Source organism: Carex rostrata, chromosome 3 (assembly GCF_964058835.1).
Source record: "Carex rostrata chromosome 3, lpCarRost1.2, whole genome shotgun sequence".
NCBI lineage: Eukaryota > Viridiplantae > Streptophyta > Magnoliopsida > Poales > Cyperaceae > Carex > Carex rostrata.
The window spans coordinates 6,144,637-6,156,711 of NC_135920.1; the positions used below are offsets into that span (position 1 = coordinate 6,144,637).

The 12,075-nt window shown below is 35.4% G+C and overlaps 2 protein-coding genes across 4 annotated transcripts; one reads left to right on the plus strand and one right to left on the minus strand.

The window, feature by feature from the left end:
- The first annotated feature begins 1,847 nt into the window (after window positions 1-1,847).
- Window positions 1,848-6,271, plus strand: LOC144551139 (alpha/beta hydrolase domain-containing protein VTE7-like). Of its 3 annotated transcripts, none has more exons than XM_078298980.1 (11): window positions 1,848-2,236; window positions 2,779-2,873; window positions 2,958-3,055; window positions 3,125-3,174; window positions 3,273-3,368; window positions 3,456-3,545; window positions 3,663-3,755; window positions 3,895-3,990; window positions 4,616-4,681; window positions 5,149-5,313; window positions 6,013-6,271. In XM_078298980.1, exons 1-10 carry the CDS (start codon window positions 2,063-2,065, stop codon window positions 5,305-5,307), a joined length of 1,017 nt encoding a protein of 338 aa, XP_078155106.1. In that variant the 5' UTR covers window positions 1,848-2,062; the 3' UTR covers window positions 5,308-5,313; window positions 6,013-6,271. The 3 variants fall into 3 exon arrangements, with proteins under 3 accessions (XP_078155106.1, XP_078155103.1, XP_078155105.1); XM_078298977.1 differs by lacking the exon at window positions 6,013-6,271 and adding an exon at window positions 5,649-6,001; XM_078298979.1 differs by lacking the exon at window positions 6,013-6,271 and adding an exon at window positions 5,721-6,001.
- A 1,765-nt stretch (window positions 6,272-8,036) lies between these two features.
- On the minus strand, window positions 8,037-11,857 carry LOC144551127 (PLASMODESMATA CALLOSE-BINDING PROTEIN 2-like). Its single transcript, XM_078298956.1, has 4 exons — window positions 11,464-11,857; window positions 10,362-10,601; window positions 9,981-10,014; window positions 8,037-8,635 (listed from the first exon to the last, which is right to left on the minus strand). Exons 1-4 carry the CDS (start codon window positions 11,513-11,515, stop codon window positions 8,392-8,394), a joined length of 570 nt encoding a protein of 189 aa, XP_078155082.1. The 5' UTR covers window positions 11,516-11,857; the 3' UTR covers window positions 8,037-8,391.
- Between the last annotated feature and the right edge of the window lie 218 nt (window positions 11,858-12,075).

Consider the following 12,075-nt stretch of genomic DNA (forward strand, 5'->3'; position numbering starts at 1 on the left):
CCTATTTCTGAACGTTGTTTTGCCGAAGAAACCTAAACAGAGAAAGTCTCCGTTACATCTATCATCCAATCTGACCACGATTAAGATTGGACGGTCCAGGAGATTTTGAACGTTATCTCTTTCGAAGGACTTGGAAGCTGGAACCTATCTCTGTTCAGAATTCAGACAATGTTGTACAAAGATGTCATGTCGTGTTTACATGTGTCAGAAAATACGTACTGTTTCGTGTTAACATGAAAAAAAATTAGGCATGTCGTGCCGTTAAAATGCCCATAAACACAACACAAATACAAGGGCGGAACATATTAGTGTGCAAAGGGACTACGTCCCCCTATAAACTAAAACTTTATATCATTAAATTTTGTAATGTTCTTATGCATTAGTAGCTTTTTAGTTGTCCATATAAAATGAAATTACATTATTATATTTGATTTTTCAGTCCCTCCAATCTTTATTTTTTAGTTCCACCCCTACACAAATATAGGTACAAAACAGCTTGGTTAGACGCACATGCGATGCGGTGCTCACAATTTTTTTCTAATTTCTGGAAAATATTTTTTATTATTTAAAAATAGTTATAAATGTTTATGAACAGAAAATAGGGAACAGGTTAGAGTTAATATCATGGCAAGTTTTAATTTTTTTTTCCTCAATTATTTTCCAGCCTTGGAATTTTCCCCATATTTGTTTGAATTTTTATAAATTCTGAAAAAAAAAAGTTGTTTTAAAAATAATGAATAAATTTAAGTAACTATTTTGGTAATTATGAATTTTTGTATGTTTTTGGTTGTTTTTGTTTTTTGCTTTTTATTTGTGATTTTTGTATAAGTCTGAAAAATCGTTACATGTAGTAATAAAATAGAAAAAAGTTCTGAAATATTGTCTTGTAAGTAAGAAATAAAACAAGTCACCATTTTGATAATTATAGATTTAATGTTTGTCCCGGCCTTGGTATTTATTTCCCTTTCAATCGTGTTTTTGAAAGCGTTATATGTAGTAATAAAACAGAAAATTTCTGAAAGAATGTATTTAGAATGTGAATTTAGTGCCTACGGGCTTCTTGAAAAAAATGTGAATTTAGCTAGAGAAATATATTGTCAATTTAATTTTTTTTTCTCCTTTTCTTCTCCAGACTTGAGACCGGTAAGGATAAATTTACGAGGCAAAAGTTGAAAAATTGAACACAGTTATTGGATTTTCTGTGGTGGAGCAGTGTAAATCCGAGTTTATCCATGTTCAGGATTTTGAAATTCCGATATCAAACTTTTTAGTGAGCGGATTTCGAAAATGTTCTCAAAAAAAGTAAGTTTTTATACACTCGAGAAAGATCAACAATTGAGACTGTAATTCTCGGAAAATTACAGCAGATTTATTTTCCCATGTTTGGATATGTCTTGATCATTTAATGTTAAAAAACATGTCAAATTTACTTAATTTTTTTTTTAAATCCATGTAGAGACTACAGGTGCAAAATTTACTTAATTTCAAACACAACATTCTCTACTTGATGGGATGGTTCTTTCAGATCTAATCGCTCATGTGAAATCTGATGGTCCAGTTAGAGACAAACCGAAACATTCAGCGTAAATATGAAATTTAAAAACCAATCTCTAGCGTTAAATATGAAATTTGCACGGTCCAGATCTGGTACCTAATAAACTCTGTACAACTGGATAGGAGCCGAACCTATTCATTACTAATCCCGGGTAAATATTTTAACAGGGAAGTTTTGGCTTCATGCAGCGTACAGATGAAGCACAAGCACCGTTGCCAATGTGCTGCATGAAGTTAAAAGTGCTCTGTAAAGTCTTTTTCCTTATAAACGGCGAGTTCGTAATTACTAATTAGAAGAAGCGGCGGCCACAGTATCAATCTCTTATCAGTAACTGTTACCAGCGATACTTTCCCTACCTCACATCAAATGGAGCTTTCTCCCGCTAAAACACACGCCGAGCACAAGACCACTACTTTTCCCGACGATTTCATGGTACTTTTAGATTCAATTTCGATAACGCTTGATAATACTAGTAAGTCGAGGTAGCTTAAACGGGCTGGAAACAAGATGCCTCCTCTCCTCACCTCAATGGCGACTACTTGTGGGCCTTTACTGTCGACTCGGGCTAGGGTTAGGATGTCGGCAAGAGGATTCCCTCCATTTCTCCCGAAGGAGGTGGAGAGGATAAAAGATCGCCAGGCGGTTGAATTGGCGAAGAGAATCGAGCGTGTCCCTGTTAAGGTAAGAACTCTCCGTGCCTTTTCCTCCCTTATTCTGATAATTAAATATTGAGTGGATTAACCTTTTGGCAACTGTTGTTGTTGGTGAAGAAATGGTGCAAGATTGAATCTATTTGTCCTTTAGTTTGTTTTACGGGCTTGTCATCTATTCAATAGTACACTTTGTTTGCTAGTACAACATACAGGAGGAGATATAATGTGGTTTCCCTGTAAATTACACACTGTTTCTCAGGACGTCATCTCTAGATTTTGAATCTGCATCTCGCACCTAACATTTAGATTGGTGCTGGGGACAATAAATATACTAGAAAATGTGTTGAGAATTTTACCCCTACATCATTGAGCTCTTCATTTATGTTCTCTGTTTGTACAGGACGGGTATGTATGAAGCGATTTGTCCGAGTTAATTTTGAAACGGTTAACTTGGCTTTGATGATTCGGTGTTTGCTTGCATATGCTATCAGCAAAATGACAGTACTTATATGACTATATCAGATAGGAATCTTCTACCTGGTTTTAATAAATGACCATGACAATTTTCAGATAGACTCAGGGAAGGGCACACTAATGAGTAGCTGCGTGAAACCACTGCATCAGAGTAATAATGAACCAGTAGTTCTCCTTCATGGTTTTGACAGGTATCCGCTGTCAGTGCTTTTCAGTTTTATTTCCTGTTCTATAAATCTATTCTCCATTAATTTCTCATAGGAGTTACCCTACAGTTCTTGTTTAGAATGGAGATACGTCCACCCGTTGCTTGAGGATGCTGGAGTGGAGACATGGGCTATTGATATACTTGGTTGGGGGTTCTCTGACTTAGGTATACTAAACAAGATTTTGAACAACTTATAGTTGCATGGAAATATTTTGACTGCTTTATCTTTTTCAGCTACACTCCCGACATGTGATGTAACTGCCAAGTGCAAGCACCTGTACCAGGTTACTATACGTTACCAATAATTTATATTGGTTAATTGTACATGCCAAATATATATTATCTGGTTAAATTTATGATTTGCTGAATCACTGTTGATCAGCTATGGAGGTCATACATTAAGAAGCCTATGGTATTGGTGGGTCCCAGCCTTGGTGCTGCTGTTGCTATTGATTTTGTGGCTAACCATCCTGAAGCAGTATTAATTGTTCACCTATCTTTTTCATACTCTGTACATCGTGTTGAGAACTTTTGTATTGATCACATGATATTCTTAATCTTATAGGTTTCTAAGTTGGTCTTCATTGATGCAAGTGTATATACTGAAGGGGCAGGAGATATGACTAAGTTGCCCAAGATCTTTGCATATGCTGGCGTAAGTGATATGAATAGGATTCTGCACTAGCTTTTATTTGAATTAATGATTCAAATGCAATATTGCCAAATCTAAAAATTTTAGAGGCATTTCATAAGATTTTTCTATATCAAGCAGGTATATATTTTGAAGAGCCTTCTTCTGAGGCTGTATGCTACGAAATTGGCCTTTAAAGAAGTCCCCAAGGGATCATTGCTTGACTGGACGAATGTAAGTATATTTTTCTGCAGTATAACTAGAAATGAGTCAGTACTAAACTACTACATACTGGTACAGAGTATTATGTGCAGGAGGTAGCTGGCAGTCTGGTACCAAAATATATCTTAAATTGTTTCTCTTGACCTTTCAGGTAGGTCGGTTACACTGTCTTTTGCCTTGGTGGGAAGATGCAACTGTTGATTTCATGATTAATGGGGGCTATAATGTTGTCAATTTGATAAAACAGGTACTTAAGAACAATGAGATTGGTTATGGTGCTTTGCAAAACGCATCTATTCTTGTGCTTTGAATCCAAACCTTGATTTTGAATTTGGAGTGGGCGATCCAAGCAGTACAATGTGATGTAAACCTCAAAATATGTTTAATAATTGGGTTTTGTATGTATTTATTTTATTCACTATTATGTATAGGGGGGAGACCATTACTATTGGATTATCTAAAATATTTAAATGCTCCTACACAAAAAATAATAAATCAAGTTATAAAAAATATGCAGTTAGACTTGTATGCGTACTTGGATGACTTGGATTGTCCTTTCAAATCTGAACAATCAACATGTCAAGATGAAGCACACAAAATTTGGGGCTATGCAAAGTGTTGTAGTACAACCCTGGGAATGTTTGAATCCATATCCTCTAAATTAACATACCGTTCGAGTTAATTTTCGGACCGCGCGATCAGAATTTGGGTTAATCCGGCCCACGCCTATTTAATATTATTGTGGATCTAAATCAGACGGTCTAGATCTTAACTCAAGATTTGAGTAACTCAGAGGATACAAATTGGAATGTTTGCTCTTCTTATTTAGGCCTCCGTCTTTCTCCCTAAATTTTACCTTTTGATATACATAGGTAAAACAGAAGACTCTAGTCATATGGGGAGAGGATGACCAAATCATCAACACGGAACTGGCAATCGTACTGTTTATTCTTTATCAATTTCTATGCCTTGTATCTATTTCTCTTGTAATTATCATTGTTTTGAGTCTTTTGACCAATACCATTTCTCTCAAATGAGAAATGACAACAAAAAATATACTAACAATTGGGCATGTAAGCTTCAATTAGATCTCGCATATCTCAGTCCTGCAATGTAGCCTCAGTAGGGTTGTTGTAGGTGGTATCTGACCATGGTTCTAAAATTGACTCCTTGAGTATGGTTACCTTGATTATCATTACTGGTGTAGCTACTTTGCATTCACATATGGTTGCCTAAGAATTTCTCCAGAAAATTTTGGCAAATCCTCAAAAGCATTACTGCTACCATAGGTGCTATGTAACCACCATGGTTCTGAAATTGACTTGTTGAATATTGATTGTTATTACTGGTGTACTTACATTTACATGAGGTATTCTAAAGAATTTCTCTGGCCATATATATGCAGAAGCTGTGTAACGACCTTCAGGACTCGGTCCTATATATGATACCTGATTGCGGCCATATACCACATGTTGAAAAACCAGATAAAGTAGCTGAACTAATCCTCGGTTTTCTTTCAAGAGAGAATGTAACACAAGAACAGCTTCGGGAAGTTCTCAAATAATCTGAGGTAATAAATAGCTGTGCATTTATTTGTGGCTTCATTCTAGATTTGTATAGCAGTTTATGATTGTAGCATCGTATGTAAAGCTAATTGCAGTATTGTTATAGTAAGGCAACTTGTTGTAATTAAGGGTTAGTTGATCACTTGTGACAAAGCATTTATGTGATCAGCGCTTTTGGTGTTGTTTGGGCTGTACTTTCTTGAGAATTGCAACTAAGACTGGTACTGAGCCCAGAGTTTTAATTTGGGACTCTAGGCCTGAAAAAGTTGCGGCCCATTTTCTTATATCCAACCTGGCAGATTTTAGTCTGTAATATTTAGCGCGTGTTTGGTTGTTACAGGATTATGTATGATGGGATTTTATGGGTACGGGAACCAACACCCACAGATATTTAACGCCCATTTTCTTGTAGTTGCTTCGGGAATTTGTACAACCTCACTGTATAATGTACATATTGAAAGGCAAACTGCCAAACTGGGATTTCATTTCATATTAGTCAGCAAAGAAATTATTCATGCCTCGACAAAATGTGTGACTAGTCCATCGGCCATCGCAAAAGAGAAAAGCAGATCCGAAAGGGCTGTAGCATGTAGGTCAAAAGGTGGCGGATGTTTTTGTTCTTTTCAGGTTCTTTTTCTTTTGCGGAGTGTTTCTGCAGCTACTGATTCTTCGATTTAAAGTGGCTTTTACGCATAATGTGGCAGCAAAGAATATTAGACTCCTGAAAAGATTGTTGGTGCATGAGAAAACCAAACAACATTGGTCGGAAGGATTAATGATATTTTAACTCGCACTTTTGTTTAGATGATAGAGAATTGGTCATGCAAGATATGGATAAGGGCGTACAGTATGGATTTTTATATATTTGTACAATTGTACATGTCAAAATTTTATTTTTTTCTATTATGGTTAACGTATAATGGAAGGATACATGTATAATTACCAATAAATTTATTATTTGTAGAATGGAAAATCATTGATAACAACTTAGTTTGATAATTTTGACATCCACTGCTTTAACAAAAAGAAGTGATGCCACACTATGACAGTTTTTCATGCGAACAGAATCAATTAAGAATAAAAAATCGTACCAATGTTAACTTTGGGACCGCATTGCATTTTGCTCGGTCAACAAACAAAACTTTTGGCATGACCTTTGTAGTTTGTACTATTTGCTTCACCTAATTAATTAATATTAAGTGGCCTTCTAGCTGGAACGTGCAATTATTGATATCTATCCGTGCAAGTATTGATATATAACATATCACGATGTAATTAAGATTTGAGTCTTTCACCTCTCGTTCCACCCACCTCATATTCACGTCGGTGTTGCTTGCCCTTTTTTTTTTTTTCTTTTTGTACACCTGCTTTGCTATGTTTTTTTTCGTTGTTTCTTTGGTTCTTTCGCAAAGCGCTCAGAGCGAATCAGCGAAGAGGTGAAGAAGAGTTAGAAAAGAAAAAAAGAAAATACTGATCCGCGATAATATGTAGTGAAAAGGCTAAACTGACAAAGGTGGATTAGTGGACTGCAAAAAAGACAGAAAAAAGTATAGACTATGTGAGAAACTCGTGTTTCACATGGCAGGACAAAAAAAATTCCAATAACATATCAATTATGAGGTAAAATTATTTTTCAAACAAAATTTCAGTAACAATCTAATAACACATGGACTAAAATTATTTTTCAAAATATAAAGGCAACTGCACTATCCTAAACAACAGCTCCTCACCATATCAAGTATTTATATCTAGGACATATCAACTCTTTATAAAAGATTGCGTAGTTGGTACTTTTAAAAAATTCATTGATTTTAAAAAAAATATAGACGAGATTAAACGGAGGAAAAAAAAAATCATACTCTGAAAATGTGTAAAAAATGAGTGGGTGATGAGAGAGAAAAAATAATAAATTTACTATTTGTAATATAAGTGTTGATATCTGTGTTTAAGTGTTGATATATAACATAGTATTTATGTGCGAAAAATATAAAAAATAAAAGTTGAACTTGATAAAAAAAGGAAAAGATACGGAATTTCAAAAAAGAAAAGTGGGTTGAGAGATTTTTTAGGACTACATTATTTCTCTTTTTACAAAGTAACAATTTATATGCAGATAATTTTCTTACTTATTTATTTTTTTATAAAAAAATAAGGATCAAGTCTTTTCTTTTAAATTTACATCAGCTATCTGTATTTGAGCAAATATAATACTAATTAACATTCATATCCAGGCAACATAAAAAATAATTGTCCAAAGATCATCGTTGAGAAAATAGTAGGGAGAAATTGTGTCATGCTACCAGCTTACCACAACCTTCATGATTTCTTATGTTACAAATAACCAAGCCCATAACTTTGTCGCATTATTTTTTCAAAAAGACTAAAGAGACAAATTTGCATCGTTGCGGTGCATCTTGAACCGACACAAGTTCATAGCACTTGTCAAAACTTAGATAACAATTTTGTACAAGCTGCTTGTGCGCATAGAAGAATTGGTAAAGTTTAAAAGAATGATTTCTAAACGCAACTTGAATCTTATTTAATCTCTGAATTTGACATTTGCATGTGCACGTCCTTCTCAAAAAAATTAAATAATGTAAACGATTTATCATACCTTGATTCTCGTGGAGAAACGTCGTAAAAGCAACAAGAAATACTTGGCAAAAATTAAAAAGCAAATAGGGTAAAAAAGAAGAAACAAACAACAAATAAACATGCCGAAGAGGCGTAGATAGATCTCATAGAGTTAATTAAGAAATTGTTACCTCCTTGGATTTACAACCAAACAGAGAAATAAAAAAAAAAGGTTAGAGCGAGATGTACTTTTTCACACATAAAAAGGGAAGAGACAAAGTTCCCAAGAGAAAGAGACAGCCTCCCCACCAATAATCACTATAACAGAAAGGATTCACCACCTCAATAAATACCCTTTTGTACCCGCTAATAAACAACAAACCCTAGTGGGGTTGGCTGTCTCCTGATAGATTCCATTGTTCTCTCACTCTACCTCTTTCTCTCTCTGGAAGGATCAGTATCCAAAAAAAAGAAAAGAAAAGCTACATATTTTATGTTCTCAGAGTAGTTTAAACACCAGAAAGTACTAGTGAGAATAAAATGGAGAAGAGGACGAGAACAAGTTGGGTCTCTGGAAGGTGGCTTGGGTCAGTGCCACTGCCATCAAAGCTGGTGGTACCGGTGGGGCCCATGCCGCCTAGGACACCTCCAGTGGTGGTGGTTCCAGTTGGGGTGAAGGATGTAGGAGTAGTAGTGCCTGTCATTGGTGATGACGGTGTTGTCGATGACGGTGTAGTAGAAGTTCCAGCAGCACTGCAATGGAGCAGTATACATAACCAGTTAAAAAAATGATGATGATGATGATGATAAGATTTAGAATGTTATATGATTATATACATAAAAGAGGCTCTCATTAGTGCATAATTTATCTCTTCTTTTTATGGACACTTCCACTGAGACTTTTTGTTTCATTTTTTTTCATAAAACAAGCACAGTTCACTCAAAGGATAGCACATTCAACCATTGAAATGTTAATTGATGGATCTATCATTCTGTTCTCCACTGTGAAGTACCTACTTTTGAAGTTTAACTCTCTAAAGGTTATATATACAAATTTCAACTTTGCAAGAGAGGATCCACAATATTTCACGACTTCATGGCAATGAAAGACCAAATTAGTAAGAAATCATGAGACCAACAGATCCTACCACGCTATTATAATAATTAATTATGCAGCAATATTGTAGCCACCAATGTGCCCAGAGAATAATGAATAACTAGAGCAGGTAATGGAAAGCAAGAAATATTCCCTTGGACCAAATAAAGAATCCTGCTTGCTTATAGTTAATCTAAGCTCACTAAAAGCATTTAGTTCCAATTTTTTCTCCTGTCATCGAAAGTTTCTCAACCAGTTCTCCTAGATTGATCAAACACCTTATAGAATACTATATTGACCCAAAAATAGCACCAAAAGAACCGTTTTTTCTTTAAAGCATACTGGCATGGAACTGAAACAGAGCAAGAAAGAAATCGCTTTTTGTTCTCTAGGAAAGGTGGACTTGGATACGGTAGCTACAAGGTACTGAGAGCATTCAATATTATCATTTGAATTTGAGCCAAATTCTTGCTGTCTAGAGATTCTATTTACCAATATGTGCCGAGTTAGGCTGGGGTGCTATGGATAGCATAGAGGCCTCTATGCTACGGCTCAATATTCGAGTTTTCAAAATCCAAACGGTCGATCCGAACCGTTCATCTTATTCTCCATATTAATATCTGCTTGGAGACCAAATTTTACATTTTTCTGAATTTTTTTACTATTTATTAAGTATTTTACAAAATTGTTGATCCAACGGTGGCTGCACAAAACAGTAAAACCGTTGGATTAGCGATTTTCAAAGTGGCTTAATAAATAGTAAAAAAATTCAGAAAATTATAAAATTTGGTCTCCAAGCAGATATTAATATGGAGAATAAGATGAACGGTTCGGATCGACCGTTTGGATTTTGAAAACTCGAATATTGAGCCGTAGCATAGAGGCCACTATGCTATCCATAGCACCCCAGCCTAACTCATATGTGCCTCATTTTATCCACGGTTTAGTTCTATTGTTGAAACATGAACATAAAAAGAGTAAGAAGCAGTGAAAGTTACATACGAGGCGGTTGATGGATAGGAGCAGCTGTTATAACCTGAAATAACAGATGGCAGAAAAGAATATTTAAGTAATACTTAATTTAGTTATATTGCCAGTGATGAAAGGCTCTCAGGCTTGTTATTTCACCTAATATCTGCCTAAAAAATATAAAACAAAGAACTTTTTTTGCAGAAATACACAGCTCCATATTTCTTTGCAAAAGGTTCCCAAAATCTATTAGAAACATCCAAGCAACAGGTTTACATCAAACTTTGAAAGAGAACTACATTGAATGACCTTAAGATGTTCGATGATATCAATCTATCATTGTCTTGCTATGCAAAATTGTGAAAATGCATGTTTTCTGCATGTTTCCCAATGAAATAAGAATAAGGAACTTACTTGGGTCGGTGGTGCTGATTGTAGCAGTGCCAGAGAAGTTACAGGCTGTTTGAGCCTGTCCATTTTTCTGGAAATAGCTATTGGCAACATAAGAACAGTGCGAAAGAACAGTATCGGGGCTAGAACAAACCCCTCCTTGCTTAGTCGGTGTGCAATCGGCACCAGCTCCACATGCATAGTCTATGGTTTTCTGAAGATTAGGGGTACTCTGGTCTGACCTGCACACGCACCAGATCGCATCTGCACAAATATTTGAAAAAAGAAAGATGATTCAATTAGTTTCTTTCTGAAAATTTTCTAACAGAAATTATATTCTTGTTGTTGTGGGAGATTTTGCATAAATATTTTAACAGAGCAGTCTTGGCTCATGCAACGCTGTTTATTCTATAGTCCGTGCGCTGCATGAAGCCAAAATTACTCTGTTAAAATCTTTACCCGAAATTTTGGTGTTTTACGGTTATTATTGCCAGAAATTAATACAAGTTGAAATGGTAGGCTTAAAGCCATTTGCCGTGTTTTAAGCTGATATTACCTTTTTATTTTTCTTTTGATGAAATGATAGGCTCAAAGTCAAGTTGAAATAAGTTTGGGAAAAAAAAAATCGCAAATCAAGCACTGCTTGAAGTTGACGCACTGCCTTAATATTTCTCTCCCACCGACTCCCTCTTTTTCCATTTTTCCCCTTTTAGAAAGGCGAAATTATTTTTTTTTGCCAAAATATCAAATATATAGTTCTGTTACACAACAAAGACGACGTTGGCACGTTGCCTTTTCAAATGCGACGAAACTTAAAAAGAGAAAAAGAGGAATGAAAAAAAATTACAAAGATAAAACGACCTTTCTGAAAAAATACATATCTTGCGATTATTAAAGCAAATGAGCAAAAACACGGAAAGACCGTTAGTGAAAAAAGAACTTAGCTGAAATTTTAAGCAATTTTCCCCCTTTTCCTTTCTTTCTCTTTGCTCATTCATGTCAATATTATTACAAAAAATAATTATTAAATGTGCAATAAATGCCCGTACTATATTAAAAGGCTAAACAACACAATCTCCAAAATCAAAGAAAAAGAGATAAAAAAAAAAAGCGAGGTAGATCTAACCTGAACCGCCAACAGAGAAGAGCAGGGAGAGAAGTAGCACTAGAGCAGCCATGGTTAAACCGAGACCGAAGAGAGTGAGAACTGAGAGGAGATGAACCTAGAAACCGTACTAGAAGCGTACAAAAACACTGTATATGTTGAGCTTGAAATATCTTCTCGTGAGCTGTGAAGTGCAGTGTGGAAGAGAAAAAGAGTGTAGTGAAGCTTTGGGCTTTTCTAGAAATGAAAGTAATAAAGAGAACGAACTATTAGTTCATCTCTACCTACTATTGTTTAATAATTTTATTTTTGTTCTCTTAGATATTCTATGGGGAGATATTTTAACAGAGCAATTTTGACTTCATGCACCGCGTGATCATATGAAACACTGTTTTGATTATGCTCTGCGTGAAGCCAAACCTACTCTGTTAAAATATTTACCCGTATTTTATCGGGATAGCAGCCAACTTTCATGCACCGAGTTTATGTTATAGTTATGAATTGTGACAACTGGGGCCTAGGTAAGTTTTACTGTATTGGTGTACTATGAACCGCGTGTAGGTTTATATTACTTCCTCTTTTTAGGTTTTACGGCTTTAAACGGTCCAAAACCCATGTGTTGGGGTTCGGGAA